Source organism: Cydia splendana, chromosome 12, assembly GCF_910591565.1.
Source record: "Cydia splendana chromosome 12, ilCydSple1.2, whole genome shotgun sequence".
NCBI lineage: Eukaryota > Metazoa > Arthropoda > Insecta > Lepidoptera > Tortricidae > Cydia > Cydia splendana.
This window is the reverse complement of record NC_085971.1, coordinates 5,749,702-5,771,108: the sequence shown is the minus strand read 5'-3', so window position 1 is coordinate 5,771,108 and position 21,407 is coordinate 5,749,702. Positions and strand designations below refer to the sequence as shown.

The 21,407-nt window shown below is 41.5% G+C and overlaps 2 protein-coding genes across 2 annotated transcripts in view; one reads left to right on the top strand and one right to left on the bottom strand.

Annotated features, from left to right (window-relative positions):
• The window catches only part of LOC134795371 (unconventional myosin-IXa), a 35,086-nt gene extending 28,643 nt beyond the window's left edge, over positions 1 to 6,443 (top strand). Inside the window, exons 8-11 of the mRNA XM_063767200.1 lie at positions 18 to 290; positions 517 to 729; positions 1,069 to 1,257; positions 6,301 to 6,443. Coding sequence (XP_063623270.1) covers positions 18 to 290; positions 517 to 729; positions 1,069 to 1,257; positions 6,301 to 6,417 — 792 coding nt within the window. The 3' untranslated portion in view covers positions 6,418 to 6,443. The remainder of the gene's footprint in view (positions 1 to 17; positions 291 to 516; positions 730 to 1,068; positions 1,258 to 6,300) is intronic.
• A 3,445-nt stretch (positions 6,444 to 9,888) lies between these two features.
• The window catches only part of LOC134795389 (uncharacterized), a 39,582-nt gene continuing 28,063 nt past the window's right edge, over positions 9,889 to 21,407 (bottom strand). Inside the window, exons 4-5 of the mRNA XM_063767222.1 lie at positions 14,984 to 15,080; positions 9,889 to 13,288 (exon numbers count right to left, since the gene is read on the bottom strand). Coding sequence (XP_063623292.1) covers positions 13,080 to 13,288; positions 14,984 to 15,080 — 306 coding nt within the window. The 3' untranslated portion in view covers positions 9,889 to 13,079. The remainder of the gene's footprint in view (positions 13,289 to 14,983; positions 15,081 to 21,407) is intronic.

Sequence of the window (21,407 nt, the reverse complement as noted above, 5' to 3'; positions counted from 1 at the left end):
GTCTGCTACAATTTCAGGTGCGCGCTCTCCAAATCCTCGAAACAGCGCAACTAATGGCAAGCGGGTATCCACACCGTATGCGATTCCGCGCGTTCGGCGCCCGCTACCGCGCGCTATGGCGGCGCGGCGGCGGCGGCGGCGACACGCTGGAGCGCGACGCGCCGGGCGCCTGCGCCGCCGTGCTCCGCGCCGTGGCGGCGGCCGCGGCGCCGCCCGCGCCCGCGTCGCCGGCTGCGGTGCGGTGGGCACTTGGCAAGCGGCACGTGTTCCTTAGCGAGGGCATGCGACAGGTAACTTTGTTAAACGTAACACGTAGGTAAAGTATAGGCATTATCCGGAATTAACGCCGTACACTGTGTACATTACATTACAATACCTATAAAGCAACATTTCTATAAGTAACACGTGAAAATAACCACTGATTCAGCAGTTGGAGACCAACGTCTTAATAGTTGATTGGAACAGCTATCAAAAACAGTAACAAAAACGAATTCACACTCATGGTCATGTATCCAGGTGCTGGAGCGCATGCGTCGCGCGCGCCGCCAAGCGGCAGCAGAATGCATCCAGGCGGCGTGGCGGCGGCACCGCGCGCGCCGCGCCCCCGCCCCGCCCGCGCCGCCGCGTCCACGCCCCGCGCCCATCGCTGGCACTCCGCCGCCCGAGCCGACGGAAAAGTGCGACCCACACCTCGTGTCGCGAACCTGCTCGCTGTTTGGGTTAGATCTGGTAAGTGAAGTTTGGAACACGGAATAAACATTCTCGATCATTGGTACCCAGGATTAGGCAGGAACCTAGGAGTAACTTAATAATTAAAGTGCCTTATTTACCTACAAAAGACCGTAGGTACTTAGTTCCCTATCGAAATGGTATCGGAAGTTTTGGTTTGCATGTGGTTGCTTAGCAAAGTTTCAACAAATCTCAATTGCCAAGTTACACTGATAACAACCAGTAGAACCCTTTCATTTTCAACCGACGAAAAAAAAAACGGAGGAGGTTCTCAAGTCGACGCGTATATTTTAACTATAACGTAGTATCTAAATACCTACAGAAAATGTGTTTTGACAGGAGCGACCGCCGCCATTACCACCATCGCGAGCATACACTGTCGCCGGCGGCGTGAAGCTGGGCTACCCGCAACAGCGTGCCGTGCTGTGCGAGTGGAACGAGAGCGACGCGGCGGGCGCGCTGCGGCTGCGGCCCGGCGACGTCGTGATCGCTGTCGGCGCCGCGCGCCGAGGACATGTGCACGTGCAGGTAGGTCCTTATACACGCAACGCTTCGCTGCTGTCCGTTCATCCATCATCATCATGGCAACCGTAACCCGAAGGTCACAATGTACGCTCATGCCTCAGCCACGGAACGCATGCTGGCGCACGAGTCAGAGCGACAGGAGCGTGATGGAATATTTTGGTAGACAATAGAATGTCAATTGATGATGATGACCTCCCAGACGTATCCGTCGACGGCGACATCCTGACAAATCAAAAAGGGTCTTAACACTCTTAACTATTACGTGCGTGGGCGCGAGCGTGGCTCGCAAATCCAAATTTGGTCTTGAAAGTGCGGCAACACAAAACACAGTAAAGCTGCCCAGACGCGTTGTATGTGTAATTGTAGGAGGGCTTGGGCCGAGTTTTTCGGAGCTGGCGTTTGGCGTCAAGATCTTCAAGTCGGGTGTGTTCGAAGTTATCAAGTCCCGTATTGACAGCAGTTCGCCAGTCCGATCTCCGAGATGCAAGCTCCTCCCACGACTCGCATGATATGCCGGTGGCCAAAAGGTGGCGTTTTAAGACATCCCTGTAGCGCAGGTACTGCCCACCAGCCTTGCGTTTACCTGAGGCTAGCTCAGAGTAAATACTGCTTTGGGCAGTCTCGATGGTGCCATACGTACAAGGTGTCCACACCAACGCAATTGGCCTTTTATGAGCAGACATTCCATACCCGGCATGCCCGTCCGGCGAAGAACCTCCGAGTTCGGAACACGATCCTGCCACTTCAACCGCAGTATTGCTCGGAGACATCGTAAATGGAATGTGTCTAGACGTTTTATGTCCCCCTTGTATAGACACCATGTCTCCGAAGCATAGAGCAACAGAGGTAGAATAATTGCTCTATAGACGGCAAGCTTTGTGTGGAGGCTAAGATCGTGCGATTTCCAAACTCGTTGATTTAGACCGCCAAAGGCTGCAGCAGCTTTGGCAATCCTAGATGAAATATCAGACTCGAGACGATTGTCACTCCGCAATAGACTACCTAGATACCTAAATGTACCCACTTCGTCCAGTGCTTTGCCCCTTAAATAAGCAGTAGCATCGTTCGCAGATTTCCCTCTTGCAGGTTGTTTGACAATCTGAGTTTTCGATGCACTGATTACTAGGCCAAACTTGCGACATGATTCGTCTAAATTGTCCAGATAACTCTGTAGGTCTTCCATGCTATCAGCCATAAGACAGACATCGTCAGCGTATAGGATCTCTGTGACCGAGACACACTGTAATTTGCTCTTAGCCCTGAGACGTGAAAGGTCAAAAATACTTTTATCCGTGCGAAAATTCACCGAGATCTGGTTGTTGCACCTTAGAAGTGCATCATTCATTACCGCCGAGAAATAGATGGCAAATAGGGACGGAGCCATGACACAACCCTGTTTAACGCCGCTAGTGACTGGAAATTCTTCTGTGAAGGCGCTTTCGTGACGTACGCGAGCAGTCATACCCTCATGAAATTGGCGCACCAAGTTGATAAACTTCACAGAACAACCACACTTTTCTAATACTGTCCACAAAGCCGCTCTGGGCACACGGTCAAAGGCCTTTTCGAGGTCCACAAAACATAAATAGAGGTCACGATGTTGCTCAAGACTTTTTTCCTGCATTTGTTTGACGACGAAGATAGCATCGACCGTACCTCTATTTGCTCGGAAACCACACTGGGATTCAGGAAGGAAACTTTCGGCAAGTGTGTTAAGCCGCTTATTGATAATATGGGCAAGTATTTTACCTGCCACAGAAAGCAAGGCAATGCCTCTGAATGAGCCACAATCTGAGAGGTCCCCTTTTCCCTTGTAGAGCTTGGTGATAGTAGCATCCTTCCAATCCTGTGGTATTACCTCGACATCCCAAATGTAACTTATGAGGTCAAATAGCCTTGACTTGATACTCAGTCCGCCATACTTGAAGATCTCCGATGGTAGGCTATCAGACCCCGGGGTTTTACTGTTCTTTAAGCGGTTTATCGCAGCAATGAATTCTGCAAACGACGGCGGGTCATCCAAGTTTGGCGCAGTTGGCAGGTTTTCAAGCGAGCTGACATAGGATAGATCTACTCCTTGGCTGCCGGGATTTAAGACTTCGTTAAAGTGCTCAGCCCATCGTAGGAGGACCTCCTTGGGGTCTGTCAGCCTCCTCTCTTTGTCACGCGAGTAGACTGGGGCAATTTTCTTACGACGAGGTCCATATACGGACTTTAGGCCTTCGAAGAACCTTGCAGTTTGGCTGGTATCTGCCAGCCACTGCAATTCCTTCGCTTTGCTTTGCCACCAGTTATTTTTCAGCGTCCGGATCTTCGCCTTTAGTTCCTGCTGTATGATGCTACGCTGCGCCACGTCGACGACATCCCTTAAAGCGCGCCGAGATCTCTCCACTAGCTGCCGTATATCCGCATCAGATTCATCGAACCAGTCCTGGTTTTTCTTTTGCGGTCTACCTAAAGTTTGTAGAGACACCTCGTAAAGAGTCTGCGCGTAGGTACTCCATTTGATATCCACTGAAGGAGTGTTGACGGCATGGGACATCGCCGCATCGAACTCGACGTCCAACTTGCGCCGCATTTCTTCATTGTAAATAAGCTTTGCAGAATCTAGGAGTGACGGGATTTTATGGTTTGCTCTGCGCGGCGGCTTGTACTTCAGCCTCATCTTGGACCTTATCAGTCGATGGTCGGTCCAGCCCTGAGCACCACGCATTGCTCTTGTAATGAGAACGTCGCTTATGTCACGTTTGCGAACAATAATGTAGTCAATGAGATGCCAATGCCCAGAGCGTGGATGCATCCAAGATGTTTTGTACTTATCACATTGCCTAAAGAAGGTGTTCGTTATGCTTAGATTAAATTCCGAACATAGAGTGAGTAGGGCAACACCATTGGAGTTGCACTTACCAACCCCATGTTTTCCAAGCACGTCCCTCCAGGCAATGTGCTCTGTACCAACACGCGCATTAAAGTCCCCGAGCAAAATCAGTTTGTCACAAGGCGGAATACTCTGCAAAACTGCACGTAAACCTTCGATGAACGCAAGTTTCTCGTCATCAGATGCTGTCATGGTGGGAGCGTACACGCTCACAAGGTGGATATACTTTCTGGGCGCTAAGTGAAGTCGTAATGTCATGAGCCTATCATTAATGCCTTTAGGGGGCTCCAATAGCGTTCGGGCGATGCTGTTCTTGATCGCAAACCCGACTCCACTGGCAGCTCGTTCATTAGCAGGCTTGCCTATCCAGTAGTAGGTATATCCACCCAGGTCTTCACAGAGCTCCCCGCTATCTGCTAGGTGTGTCTCGCTGATCGCAGCAATATCGATGTTGTATCGGGCCAACTCGCGTGCTATGAGCGCAGTTTTTCTTTCAGGACACTGATTGTTGTCGTTATCTAATAGGGTTCTTACATTCCAAGCTGCAATATTGAAAAATTTATTAGTTTTTATTTGTTTCTTTCGACCGCTGATATTGGTGACCAGTCGACCGCGGTTAGCCGGCTGGGATAAGAAGAGACGAGCTTTGTTTAGGCCACCTTTTCTAGGCCCCTCCCCGGATTGGGGAAAGCAGTGCGATCCCTAAATAGGGCTGCTTTGTCGTCAGGCGAGCTGCCGAACCAGACTTCTCGTCTCACTTGAGTCCCGGAGCGACCATCACCGCCCAACCGCCTACGTGCAGAGAGCCAGCTAAGGATTAAACTCACCGGTTCAATCCCCACCACCAGTCTCCATCGCCGTAGGACATGCACTCATTATCCGAATTCATGCCAGGAGTCATCAGCGCGTGAATATATTAAAGTGGGTAAGCATTTGCGCGCACACAAACCCACTCTCTCGCCCCCTAACCCAAGTATCCAGTGGAGCGGGGGTCCGCTACGACTAGATTGACCTAGAGGGTGCAGTAACCGGCCGCATGTCTCTATGAATCCCTACATGCGCCCTTACAGGCACGTCACGGAAGCCCTGCTGTAACGCCTCGGTCGCCGAATCATATGCCATACTGGCGGTGATCGCCTTCCGAGCCGTTACAGACTTTGTGCACTGGATGGGGGGACTGTCCCATTATACCGCACAAAGACGGCCCCTTCACTGGGTTTAGCCCGCGGATCGACGCGGTTTACCGGGGTGTGGCCGCTGTGTGCAAGACAGCTGCTTGGAGCCACCAGTGAAGAGATTTATGGAGCATTTACAGCCCAGTCATAAGCCACTATCTATTTTCGTAGACCGATCAATGGCCTGACTGTTTCCACTGTGAAAACCCACATACACATACACCCCAATGAACGTCAATTAGGAACGGTTACAATGCAAGGTGGAGCAGCAGTTTACTCTGATTAGTCTGATTCTTGATACAAGGTTAGTTATATTTATAGGTAGCTAATCAAGACTTGGCTGCCGATAATGTGTAAGGCCCATATCTATTAGAACTGATTTCCGGGCCTGGTCTGATATGCTAGACAATTTGAAATAACACAGTTTTGGTTTACTACTAAGGTACTTGAAAGTTGATTTATGAATCCACTTGTATTTCAAGATTTGGATTTATTCCAAGAATATAATCTTATTGTTTGAACATGAGCGCACAGAATTTCGAGTAATACATTAGGTATCTTCAATGTATATCTATCCAGGTATTACTTGACTCCCTGTAGCCCCAGGTAGGCAATTTAGGCATTCGGCTTTTCCCTATTGCGTAAAATAGAATGAGAGTTCGCTGTGTGTTAACAAAGGTGTGCTAAGTGGACATGAAATCTATTAGCCTCTGTCGTTCAACTGACAAACGTAGGCCAAGCTTTAATTTTACTCAAAAACTGCCAACGAGGACTGTTGTCCTTATAAAGCAGTTCCGGCCGCGTAGCACGGTCGCGTTTTTATCCCTTATCACCATGCCTGTCACGTTCTAACAAGTATGTAAGTGCGAAAGGGACGCGCATAGTGATAGACGATAAAAATGGAACCGTGCTGCGCCCACAGGTAGTCGTAAGGCTTTACTCCTATTAATTGTGCAGTTTCTGGAGTTATAATCTGAACGTGTGTTATGTCAGGTGGGCACCCGAACGGTCGCAGTCCCGCACCGCGTGCTGGCCCCGCCGCGCGCGCCGCCGCCGCGCCTGCAGCCGCCGCCGCCCGCGCCGCCGCCACCGCAACCCGCCTCTGCCTGATATTCACCCATGTCTAACATCGAAACTATCTACACCGTGTTTTTATTGAATTCCGTTAACTTCGGGGTATGGTTAAGTACGTTTAAGAAAACTAAATGGCATAGGTAATTTTGAAAAAAAAAAAAAAAAAAAAATTTGCTTTTTTTTTTTTTTTCAGAAAAATTAATATTAAAAAGTAATTAAATGTAGCATATAGCGTTGTTGTAACACGGGCATTACATTTAACTAAACCAAACAATTGAAATCTGTGACATATCAATGTCAATTCAAACATCGATCGACCGAGATTTTACTTAAGTTTAGTAGCAAATGTATGAACTCATTCTAAACACTAATCAATATGTAAACCGGCCTTAAGGCAAGTGTACAAGCTTGTAGAGGCCTTATAGGAAAAAAATAAAATATTGATTATCTTCGAAATGGAGTTAATTAGAATATCGGTGTCTTTGGGAAAGTTACTTGATTTAAGCTCAGGTATGCACCCTTGAAATTAACGGAAATCAAAAAAAACACGGTGTATAAGTAAGTAGTGGACGCAAACCAAACTGACGACGGGGGTCATATCCCTATCTCTCTCACCCTACTTTCGACCACGCGAGAGCGAATGAGAAGTTTTACGACCCCGGTCGTTAGTTTCGTTTGCGTCTAAGTACTATAACGTTGCCTGTGAGGTGAAAAATAACGATCAAACAATTAACGGCATATCTGCCGTTGTCTGTAAGGTGAACAGTTAATTGAGGCTTTTATCTTTTTGCCGCCAAATTCTTACTAAGCTTGATGTTTGACCTTTTTCAGATTGTTTAATTTATATTTCTGTAACCTGGTCAAAGTTTTTGAGAGAAATATAATATCCAGCTCATTTATGGCAAAATTGTAAGACTGCACTTAACTTGCATTAAGCCTCGCAGGCATGAGATTTGTAGGCATAGATTTGAGGATCGGGTAAACACTTTTATTTTAGCTCTGTAGATCTCTACGAGTGAACTGATCATATTTACTGTATACCTACTTATGGTGCCTTATACGTTAAGTGTAAATATTAGTTAAGTATTTATAGGGCGCAGGCCTCACGTTCCCACAGTATTACACCGTTACGAGACGACTGCAGTACGCTCTAAACTATGTTTTATCTATGAAATGAAATCATAGCACCTTACTCTCATCAAAGAGAAATAGAGAGTTACTATCATGGTAAATTATGTAGCTACAGTACATTTTCTGCCATCTTTCGACAGACGATTATTCTTTCACTGATATGTGTTAACTTGTTAAATATTAACGCCATCTACTCAAGAGTAGGCTGAAGGTTATGGCGCCATCGCTCGAAAAGATTGCACCATACCTTTGGCCTATAGTCGAGTAGATGGCGTTAATATTAATATTTAATGAGTTAACACATATCAGTGAAAGAATAAGGATCAAAGTCAAATGGCGTTCTAACAGTGTTATCTTCTGTCGAAAGATGGCAGTAAATTTACAGTCGCTACATAATTTACTTTGACAATCCGTCTCTATTAGAACTCTATTCTCTTTGCTCTCATTATGAGGGTAATCTATATAGTTTTATATATTACTTAACTGCATCAAAGACGTCTTTTCAGATGTAAGTACAGTCAGTATTAAATAGTTTGTGACCTAAGAATATCGCGACGCATCTTTATTCCTATGGTAACAAAGGTGTGTTTGAATGTATTTCGCCACTTTGGCTTTCAGAGACTATTTGATGATGATTGTACACCATACAGCTACGGTATTCAAATAGTTTAGGTACTTATACCTACTTAATTTATATAAGCCTGTACTAAATATTGGGAGCTATGCAGTCGTCTTGACTATAGTAAACTATGCAGGTATGATGTGTAATGTACCTATATATTATCAAGTATTACCTACGACTATTTTTTAGTTTAGCTAATCATTCACAAGTACAAGTACGTATGTATCGAGAACATAAATACTTATGTACAATTGGATCCGAAATAAACCACAAGAAAATATAATTAATGTCGCTATAATACTTTTTACCAGTATCTACGAAGAATAAATTAAGTATGAAATAAGTTTTCGACATTATTGGTGCATAGAAAAGAGTTGTGTTATGTGTCATATTAATATTTTCAATTCTTTGTATTTAAGTTGGTAATAAAGATTCAGGCTTGTGAGAGATTATACTAGTATGTATATGTATCAATTCACAATTATACTTAAAATAGCTTATGTGTGTTTTTAAACAACCAAAAAGTCTAAACACCTAACTAATTCCAATACTCTGGCAAGCCTTCTCATAATGTGCAATGTTTATATGGATCATTAGTTTTTTACGAGTAATGTGTTACTTACCAGCTTTCGACTCTGATTGACAGTCTCCGTCATATTTATCGGAGCGGCTAAGGTGCTCAAATACATCTGAACATGTAGTCAGCAAAGTAATTAGCTTAGCATATTGCATACAAATATGTATGTAGGTGTGCTTAGCTAATGGTTTTGCTGAGTATACTTAAACGCCTTGACAATAGTCGTGTTCAGATATTTGTGAGTATTTTAGCTGCTACGATATATCTGATGGCGTCTTTTCACGGACGGGGAGAGCTTGGAACTTGCCAACATGAGTCTGATATCGTATTCGACAAATGCTAGCATAATGATTTTACAAATATATTGTAAGCTATCGTACAAAATAAAGATTATAATTATTTTAAAATATTTGTGTTTATTTGCATGTCGCACATCAAATAGGTAATTGGATCTGGAACACTCCTGGGCAAAACCTTGGTGGTGATATGATTTTCAGAGATAGCGGGAGGCGCTTTATTAATTGATCTATAATTGCAAAAACGATCGACATTGCATTGCCACATCAGCACTTGCCTTCTGTGCTCCCACCTAGCATACACATACAATTTTCGTTAATCCTATCTTCAAAGTGTCGTGAAAGAGATAGGGTATATATTAAAGTTGGCTCTCTTCAACCTTACTCAAGCAGCAGTGTGATGACCTGCCTACAAAAAATAGGGGCTAGTGACAGTACTTTAAAGGGCCAATCATTGGGGGGTTTACCCTATATCGACACCCAGAATCTGCATGTAGCGGTATCTTGGGCTGTCTAATCCAAAATACGAACTATATAAATGCATCCATCATAAAGGTCAAACGTCAAACATCAAATATCAAACGTACGGAGGAAGACCCAAACGGAGATGGCGGGACAACCTCGATACATTCTGTGTGGAGTGGCGGGAGTGTGCATTAGACAGAGACAAGTGGCGGGAAAGAGGGGAGGCCTTTGCCCAGCAGTGGGTCACACTAATAGAAAAAAAAAACGCGCGGCCATAATGCCTCATGCATGAAAGTCATGAGCAAGGGATGTTCTCACCGACCGAGCTGCAGTAATTTCCTCGCTCGTATTTTGGATATCCCCCATCAGAGTTTATTAAAGGTACTGTAAACAGCAGGATACAACATAAGAGAGCGTCAAAACTAACTTAATATATTTTATTTCATATTGCGAAGACAGATCTTAAACGAATAAGGCAGTAAATACAAGAAGCTATCCATATGCTGAGTTCACACCGAAGATTGATTTAACGAAACGCGGATGTGAACACAGCATTACATTCAGCATGCTACGTCATACGCTAGTTCTCTCGATATACTAACAACATTATTTAGAATAAGATATAATAAAAAGGCAGTTATTTTAAAAGTTTTACAATAATAAATGCGTAAAATTACGAGTGCGGCACGCGTTATTAACACTTCGTAATAGGTACCTGGATCCAGACATACTCGCTATGTACACTTGTACAGTCAAGGGTATCAAGACATATGCATCCAACTATTAAAAAGTTGTCGGAAATAGAATTAAGCTTAGGCCTTCTTTTGTCTGTTTAATACATTTCCCCTCCGCTATGGCGCATTTTTACGAATCAAGCGAAACATCAATCTTAAATTCAATCAAATAGGTATACCTACTGAGAGAAAGTGTTATACCCTTGACTGTACAAGCTTTGAACAGTTGGTCTAACAGACCACTGGAGACGAGATACAACCTCGCTATTGTTCAGCTAAACAAACAGACATCTGACGACCTTTCCGCGCGCCGCGGCCGCTCATACAGTAAACTCCAAAAGTCTTTATAGGTAGGCTTACTAGCTAAATATTATATTATAAACCCGGAGGATTTTAACAGTTGTAATAGTTCAGAAAAGTTCATTGATTTATAAACGTGGTACGATAAGACTTTTGGAGCAATGAACACAGTTTAATATAAACTAGTAACTGAGGAGTCGTTTTGTCAAACGAGCTCGTTTCTGATCTATTTCACATATAATTAATTGTATTTAGAAAAATGAGCTTTTTTGACAAGTCGCTCTATAACAAGAAAATCGATAGGTCCCGGAAAACATGGAATATATAGAAATATAATTAACGTCTGCTATGCTTCGTTGAATTATCACAGGCGACGGCAAACGCCTTACACAAGACCAGGGCAAAAGGGACTTTAACGCGGCGGCAATTAATTAGTTAGGGGTCAACTCATTAGTCTGAGCGAGAATACTTGGACAGTTACTCTCGGGCAACTATTTAAATACTAGAGGTACAACTCGTATATAAAAAGATTAAAATGAGTGAAGTGTTCACGTAATTTTGAGCCAAATAATCGATCGACATGTTTCAAACCGTTTCGAGGATCCTCAACTGAAGTAGCATCTACAGTCAGTGCGCGACGTATCGAGCGATTATTCGACTAAAAATTACGTAACTAAAATGTCTAAAGTGCCTACCGCATTACGTCCCTGTCGTACCCAATTTACCAAAAACTTTGCAATAGTTGAGTAGAAAAATATGTTACTATTATTATTCATGTTAGTAACCCAATCAGCAAGTCAGTGTTGAGAGATAGCCGTAGCATTTTTTAATTTGTTATTGAGATTCGTTGCAATGTGATCCCCAGGCTATTAAGCCGTAGCAAAACGCCGGGGCAACGCGAGGAATATGATGACGATGAATCGTATTTCTGAATTACTTGATGTCTCTTATGTAGTTTTTTTTTAATTTGTTTCAAATATTAGTACAGTATACAGTATTTGTCAAAACCACATTCCTTATTGATTGGGTTAAAGAATATAAAAGTAAATGCAAGAAAAAAGACGGAGGTAGAACGCGGGCACAGCCCGATCTAAGGAAAATTTGGCAACACTTGTTTAGTATACAATTACAATACTATTACATAACAAATATATACCTATAGTGCTATACAAACTTGATATTTATGTTAAGCAGAAATGGTCACAATAGATGTGTCCATGGTACATAACGTGATTATATCTAACTCTAACTATATCAAATTTATCTTTATAAATAATACTGCTTATATATGTCCTTATACTCAAATATGTATTTAACATAACCTTCTAAACGCCACGGGTGTCTACTTTTTCCATATCATTGGCAAAAAATGACTGAATGAAATTGTTTGTTTGACCAGCCGTGGCGGTCAAAAGGTTACCTATTGCCACAAAAAACGTGCAAAAAAGGCAAAAAGAACACTACCGATCAGATCGGCCCGCTCGAGATTATTGTAAACGTATCGAAAACGTGTATTACAACGATATTGATGCATACATTCCAATAGAATAACTGATAAATTTCATAGGGAACAAGCATAACATTAAAATTACGTATATATAACATTACAATTCACAATTTCATAGAGATTAAAAATTGTTTAATTTCTTCGATTCATGATTGATGCGCTGAGCGCCATCGATGCCAAGCACGCAGAACTTTGAAGTTGATTAGACAAAAATATACCGATATATTATATCAACCTATTTTCACTTCCTTAACGAAACGAACACTTTCTACTTTAGTTAGTACTTGGTCCTTCGAGCCGGATATACTTTCCATAACCTGTTTGGGTAAAGGGCATAGTTCTACATACGCCAATAACATACGTTTGCAACTTTGTGTCGTGTCGTGACTTCCACATTTGGTCACGCATAAGACATACCGAAAACATCGTTATTAATACAAAATTGTATACAGTTTTAGTTAGTTCCTGTGGAGCTGAGCCCAAAGTCGCTGCGCGCTTGGCGACAACCGCTCCGAGCGCGAACGATAAAGCTTCTAAACATTCAATATTTCTATAACACGACATCTATAAGATCTGAACAACGAACGAACACGAACACTTGGGCGATGAACACACGCTAAGGCAGTGCGGTTTGTACTGGAGCCACGTCCGGCTATATATAGCACAGTCAGGCGATTACAAAATCATAAAAATATAATTTAGACGCCAAGGCTAGCAATACTGTAGCTTTGAGCAGATACATCCCATCACAGCTATACGCGGCTTACGAGTACAGGCGGAAATGTTTTTCGGTAACTCACACCGCACGGAAATTAAGATTTAAGATCAACGCTTCCATAGCAGCGCACTCTACACTAGTTTAGACAACTTTTATGGGTTTGTCCACGCTTCGCATTCGTGCGGAGCGTGCGCCGCATTGGGAGGCCTTATTTCAGGCCATAAATATTCAATTGTTTTTGACAGATGTTGCGACGATGCAGCGCAGTGTCTTGTGACCGGGAGTTAATGCATCATTTTTGTTCGGCACGGGAACAGTGGAGTATGATAGTATGAAGCATGTTACTCGCTAGTTGTGCAAAGGCGTGCTGCAAGAGGAAGGCGGGCGGCGCTCGAGGGGCGAGCGTGGCGTGCGGTCCGCTTCAGCTTCTGTTTCCGCTTCCGCGCCCGTACCCGCGCTCGCGGTCTCGCTTGCACTTGCTTCTGCGTCCGCCTCCGCGCATAGCGCCGTGAACACGCCGCTTGATGTTACATCGCGCACGTAGCGACGCTGCTCCGCTGCAAAACAACATACTACTTATAAATTCTGATACCTATTGAATGTTATGTCTCAACTTCTCAAGAAAGTAAGAGCCGCTATAGAGGAGAAGTGCAGTCGAAATCATCTACTAATAAATTATAGTCGTGTAACGTGTTGCCGTCGGTGCACGAGCTGACGCAACCGTATCTTTCGTTACAAGTTCTGCAAATGTAACAATCCTCAGAAAACATGGGATTTTTAATATCAGTGCAAATGTTTCAAAAGGCAAATGTATTTCTGAAATGTGTTTGATTACAATAAGGCATATCGTATTGTGTTGAGTTGGTGATACGACGAAAATAAATACCAAATGATCTATGCAAAGATGTTCAAAGGATCACCTATCAATAATGAATAGTTTAAGTATAGAACTGAAGTAGGGCGCTCAAACCGCAAGTATCCTCCGTTAAGCGGGTATCATTTTGCTCTTAATTTATAACAGCGTTTTTCAGACATAAACTGATTTCTGGGTAGCGACGCAAATCATAAAGCGGCGGGATATGGCGACGATAAACCCTGGAGCCCACACCACAGGACGTGACGCTCGATAATAACTCGTTTTAATTCTTTTAACCTTCACGGGAGCATATACGGAGACATAGGGTATATAATTAGGTGAACTTGGCACTTGACATCGCGACCTGGTTGCCACTAAGAACTTCTTGTACCAGCAATATTCCACGTCCTCTGCCCGTAGAACATGATCTACGTAGTCAGTTTTAGTTTCATTTACATAAAAGGAATTTACTAGTAATATAAACAGTCTAAGAAAATGATTCTTTCATGTCAGCAGTCTTTGGACGGTTGCAAAAAGATACATTGCGTACCTTGCAACGTATTTATGTCATCATCCAACAAAAAGAGTGGTGCAGCCAATTGTGAAGACCAATGAATAGTATATTGGCAAGTTCAGACAGCCATCATAGTTCTCCAAACACTTGCTGAGAGAATTAATAGTCGAACCTATTAAGCTACAGATAAACCGGTTGAAGAGATACATGTAACCTAGACCGCAATTAACTGTAGAGTTCAGGCTTATCTTTCGAATCTAACAAATAATAATGACCTTAGTCTTAGATCTGCTGTCACGATGTTGGAGAAAGTGACAGCTGTCTTGGGTAATGCTCATTTAAGATGCGATGACGGCACGGTGCGGGCATTCATGAGGAATCCGGTACAAGACAGCGTGAGATTTGATATACGTACAAGTGTCAATTTCTTTTGACAGCATCACTAATCTTGTAATTAATGTGGCAAAGGTGCACCGAACTATACGAATCCGTCCATTGATTTTGTTGTTAACATTGTGTTCGTTAGCCGGAAATTCGTCAGTATAGGTATTTCAGGAGATATCTAGGTTGGACATGATACTTTCAGTGGATTAGGTATGCATTAATTTAACTATGCGAGTTTGCGCGTCTATCGATAGAGATAAATCACAACTAATTTTCACATGTTATTACCTACTGATTACTTATGAAAATCCGACTGGAAGCAAGAACTCCCTACTCATGCGTGGAAGCTGACAATGTTAATGTATACTTATGTATGATGTTTCTATCATCATTTCTTCTCAAAGGCCCATCCTAACTTTGTTTTTAAAATGCAAGAATTCCCTCAGCACACACGTGCAGGCGTGTGTCATTGTCTCTGAAAGAGTTTAGAGGACTCACCGATCATATTGTGCAGGTTGTCTATGACGATCTCGGAGTTGTACGTGGCGTCGACCGCTCGGTGCAGGAACGCCGTCCACGACCGCAACTCTGCTTCCTGAGGACAAACAACGACCATGTTTTACCACTATGTCACTAATAGATCTATGTGATACGTTATTCGTTAAATTCATAGTGTCCTTAGTTTTACTAACATTATTAGGAAAACAACAAGCGTCATAGAAAACTTTCAACAACAACCAACGCACAAGGAAGTACACAAGTACAGTTTGATGGAAATGTCGCTTTTCTTTCATTCGGAATACGGGTGTTTTTGTCATCAAATGAGTGTTGCAGATACGAGGTTGAGTAAGTATAGCGGCGATATACTCATGGCCACATTTAGAAAAACGCAAAAAAAAGTTTAATTACTGGATTACAGCACCTAAAGTAATTTCAAAATTAGTAATAAAACCTTTTTTTGCGTTCCTCTAAATTTGTCCATGAGTGTATAAGGTTTCAACAATAAAATCTCTGTCTGGAAGAAAACTTCCTAATAAAACTTAAAAATGTAAATACATATTTGACAAAAATTTAAACAAAGAATATTCCCATAGTCCATCAACACCGACCTGCGACATAGTCTCACGGCCTGTGAAGTGTGAACCCGCTACTTTTAGATACCACCGCAGGTCAATGAGATCACGCTGGATTAAACAATTAGGTACTGCAGGGGACGATTACCTTGTGTACCACAAAGTCACCTTGACCAATCTTGGATCTTATGCCAACAAGATAAGGTCTACATGTCGTCAGTTTAATACTGTATTTGTTTGAATCTGGTGTGGGCTCGCGACCTCCTATTGTCTTAGGCCGTGAAAGCAGACGGTGACCTTAGGCGAGCGATTCACATGTCAATTGTTTCAATTAAAAGCTGGATACAATTAACCTGGTTTTTTTAAATCAATTAAACCATTATTAATGAGCTTATTATCTGCGCTCTCGATTCAGGACAAAGTTAATTTGGGTACGATACGAGTCGTTTAAAAAAATGAGGACTATTTTGAAATTGACATTTATGTTTAAATATTGATATGGATATTAGAGATAACACGGATACCAGATACTCAAGAAATTTCTTTCGTATCAAAACTCACTTTCGATTTCCAAAAGTTGGTAGGTGATACTAATGTCAGAGTGCTTACATTTGAAATCGTTTTTATGGCAACATTGGTAGGGCTTCCAATACCGGGATCCCGGGATCCCGAAATACCGGGATCCCGTCTGTTTAAACAGATTTTTCAATACCGGTATTTTTTAATGAAATACCGGGATCCCGGTATTTTCAAAAACAAGGAAAATGTGCCTATTATAACGTTTAAATTACAATCTATTAAAATGGTCAAATTCGGCTGTATCAAGAAGATAACTTGCCAATTTATTTAAAGAAGATCATTTAATTGAAACAAGATCTGTGCATATGCGTTAGATAAATATTTGATGATGAATTCTGATGTTCAGGATATATTAAGGGGCTACCCCACGCGAATGACCTTCGATCTGAATCCCTTAGTTTTCTAATGTTTTTTGTAGCTTATTATATTAACAACAACAGCTTGAAGCAATATATACTGCAAAACGTAATTCAAGACCAAAAAAAGTAAGAAAATGTTGCCACTTTTTACTAGCACGTCTTGTATTTATGCAAAAATAAGTACATATATAAAAGTACTTTTTTAAATCGCAGGAGTAAAATTACTAATAAATAAATTATCTTAGCGTGATTATTTATCAAAAGGAATTTACTATTTTACAAACAAATTATTGCAGTGGCAACATTGTCTTACTTTTTTTGGTCTTGAATTACGTTTTGCAGTTTAGTATCCTATATTTACTTCAAAGTTTATTGCCTTCGAGATATTTGGCATCAAAGTTGAACAATTTTAGGCTAAAAACTGGTTTTCTGGCCATAACTTTTGTGTTAATTAGTTTAAAATGAAAACCCTGGCCACGTTTCTCGAGACGTCAAAGACGAACCCAAATATTTAGAATTCGTACATGTAATTGTAAGATTCTTCACTGCAAACTAGATACGAAAAAAATTTTTTTTTGGAAAATATAGGAGCTTCGATTCAAAACTTGTCAAAAACTTGGTAGCCCCTTAATATAATTAGTTCTTAAAATTTTATCAAAAAGTAGAAAGAAATTAATTGTAATGGCATACGAATTTTTGGTGCCAAAGAATATTTATTGGCTGATTATTAGGTTGAACTAAAAATGTGACTTGTGAAGTCAACAAGGCGGATAAAATGATTGCCAACCTGGAGGGTTCACATAATTATTGCAGATAGCGATTATTGTTTAATATCCTAAGCTAAGGACATACATATCTGGTGTAAAAGTGAGCCTTAAAAAAAACTCAATTTTTTTAAGCCATTTATAATCAATACCGGGATCCCGGTATTGATGAAGACAGTTTCGGTATTAATACCGGTATTGAAAAAAGTCCGGTATTTGGAAGCCCTAAACATTGGCAACGTATAGCACAAGGTGTTCGTACTTATCGTAAATATTTATGCAACGATAGGATACATACAGTTCCAGTCGCGACGGGACGAAGTGTTAAGGGGCCCACTGATTAACAGTCCGCCGGACGGTAACAGCCTGTCAGTTAGAACAAAATTTTGACAGTTCCGAACAACTGACAGGCCGATACCGTCCGGCGGACTGTTAATCAGTGGGCCCCTTTAACGAGAATACGATACTTGTTTGCTATCTGTAGGTACGGTGAGTCCACAAACATCTCTACAAGCCAACGTTCCACAAATATATTTACACGCCTCTAGAGACAGACAATAAGAATGTGTTGTAAGAATTGGCTTGTATAGATGTTTGTGATTTTGTGAACTCGACTGTACAGTGAATAACAGAAGTTCCTACACATATTAATATGCTTTAAATACCTGCACAAGCCTTCTCATCATCAGAATCTTGTCGGTAAGGCCATCTTTAGGTATTTTTTTCCTTGGCCTTTTCCTTTTTGAGACTCCTAATTAGACGTGTGCGCCGATTATAAATTATAAAATGATCGGCGGCGGCGTTTGCCAAAAAATCGGCGGCGGCGGCGTGTTTTCGGCGTGAAATCGGCGTGACCTTGACTTTCAGGTTTCTTAAGGAAAATCATTAATTTGTTGTTTTTCGTGAACATTTTATCAATGCAGGTTACTGGTCAGTTATAGTCAGACCGTAAAAAATCTGCAGCGATTTTGATAGCCCACGCAGTGCAAGTATTTTAAACGTCAAACTTCTATGAAATTATGACGTATACATAACACTTACACTGCGTGGGCTATCAAATCCGCTGCAGACTTTGTTTGGTGCGACTACGTATAGTTTGAATATGCTGTGAGTAAAATAGGGTTTGTAAATGAATATAGGCTAAATAAATAAAAATAAATAAATAAATATTATAGGATAATTTTACACAGATCAATCTAGTCCCACGGTAAGCTCAATAAGGCTTGTATTGTGTATAATAACTTATTTTCCCTAGTAACTGGCTTGCATTAAGAGGTTACCTGGTCCCAATGACCTTCGATCTGATCTGTAACTCTCCGTTTTTATCCTATTAAAAAGGACGTACTTTAACAAAACAGAACTCCACATATCCTTGACATTTGCTAGACTATAGTGGACTGCTATGGCTTCTTTTTAATGGTTTTCTTGTCGTAGAAGCACCAAGCTCACTGAGACGTATCTTCTCGTTTTCTCATTGCTGAGGCTCGCGACCACATTTAATTTGTCTCCATTTGGTGCGGTCATAAGCCGTATAGACTGCACGGTGCAGACTGCTGCAAGCCGACCTCTTCATAGCGTTCGACCGTCTCACACATGCTCCAACTCGAGCACGTTACCATTCATTCGGCTTTAATTCATGTGTTTCTCCTCTCCACGTCATGCGTTGGATAATATGTCCGAAGAATCTAAGGGCTCACCCATGGCATGTTGGGAAGAGATGACTGGAGATATAGAACTCATTGAGAATGGAGGGGTTTGTTCTTCTAGCTGTCCAAGGTATAAGCAGCACTAGCAGCAGTCTTCGTTCGTTCGTTAACAGTTGACGGTGAATACTTAGGATTACTCATTTACTTTAATTAGTGTGTGAAATAGTTTCTGCAACTAGCTATTTAGTTTCATTTAATTACTAATTGATGTATATTTGACAACTGTAACATAAATAATACAAAAAATCCATATTGTAATCCAAAAACCAACATGGAATAGCTAATTAACAACACTCAAGGTCACGCCGATTTCACGCCGATCATTTATCGGCGGCGGCGGCGCGCCGGCGCGGCGCACACGTCTACTCCTAATACATTTTAGTCGGACATACAACCGTAAATTTTAAGAGGATATTTCTTCCATTGACGATGAAATGAAACGACAGACATGTCAATGGTGGTGCTGGTGTATGATCAATTAAATAGTCTTAACAGATCATATTTATAAACAATTGACCGCTATTTTCCCCCGAATATTAACTCGCCTTATCTCCCAGGCAATAGAGTCGTATTCGAGTAAATTCCCGTTGCTTCTGCTGCCGACTGTACAAGACACCCGATACGGGACGCCCCCGGAATCGAGGGCGCGAACCCAGCGTAGGGAAGCCTTATCGCCGCCCTTCCGTGTTGTATGGGAGCTCCACTCGTGACTCAAATCACGCATTAGAACATACAGATATAGATATAATTTTTTGAACTGATCTTGTTCACTTACCTGTACTAACAATGGCATTGTTCTATTACAATCCTATTATCTGCTTTTGTTCTCGTAGGCGCCAACCAATTTACTTACAAAATAAGTTAGAAGTACATTGCATGTATATTGAATTCTAAACCTTATTTCTTGTTGAATGGGGTTAAAATGGTCTAAAAAGATAATATCATATTCAATCTTTTGGAAAGTCACATGCACCTTAGCCACTACAGGGACGTATTCTGGTGTTAAATAAAATATGTAGAAAGATAAAAATGTATAATTATTATACATATTAGTTAATGTCCACTTGCACTCGCATTGACCCACGGTCGCCACATAATTATTATCAAGTCCAGTAAAACGTAGCTAGGGCCGTTAAAATCACAAGGTACAAAATCCAATCGAAAGCAGGGAATGTCCGGTAAAACTTAGACAAGTTGCGTAAAAGATCAGTAGGAATTGAATAAGAACACATGTACTGAACGAGCGAAAGCCAGTTAGACACTAAGATTTAAAACTACAATCATATCATAATGTGTCCCACAATTTGATAACGGGCAAGTTATTTCTTTTTTATTGGTGTCTCGCTCGCTCTTTTATTACAATTGTAGTTAGGTATGGGTCAGAAAAAATTACCACTAAATAACATTCCGACATAAACAGATAAACCACGTGCTTATCAATTGCAACAATGCGAGTACGACCCTGGCGGCACATCTGTTATCTCTAAATGCAAAACGTGTGAAGTGTTATTCTTACCTTCAAAGCATTTTTATCCTTATGATAAGACTATAGAGCCGATAATATAATGAAATTTTATGGAATCTCATAGCTGTTTTTCTACTGGGTGCATTCTTTTTGAGTGTCGATGGTTGTTAAATGCAAAAAAAGTTAGGTTAGCCATTATTTAGTTAGTGTATTTTGTAGTCTATTGTTTAAAGAAATAGAGTCGTTAATCTATACTAATATTTTAAGGCGGTTATAATCTGCTTTTACTACGAGGTGATTATCCTAATTTGTGGTTTACCACTCAATGGTATTGTATTCTCGAGACTCTTTGAGTAAACTAGATCAGATCGTTTGATTCACACTATACAATCACTTTAAACTATATTTTGACCGACGTAGAGTGCAAAAATATCTGACAGAATCTTTTTGTAAAGGCGAGCATGTCATAAATTTTCATGCCATATGATATTAGACGAGTCTTGAGCAGTAGTGCATATCAAAGCTGACAGGCGGTAGTCGGCCGCACCCTCGGAGTAAATATCTATGGAGCGGCCATTAACAGGCGTTCCCCTCTGCAAAAAGATCGCGGCCGCCGGTCAAGGAGGTTATATAAAACTAGTTGCCACACGTCATACGCCATTCAGCAAACGTCAGTCTAAGCGGAATGATAGGAGCCGAAAATGCCGAATTGCAGCGTTTTCTCGTGCAAAATGAGATCGGAAACGTCTAGTCTACAAAAAGAACACGTTTCTTATCATATGTAGGTACTATTACATCTAAATATTATCAAATAGTGCATTAACTTTGCAAATAACTAAAAAACATTGTCAATCTGACAGTGATACCAGTGATATGATATTAGATCTATTTTAGGGTAATTCTAAAGAAGACTTTCTAAATATTAATTAGGTACGAGTAGGATTTCTAATAGGGAATATTATGCGAAACTCTGCGT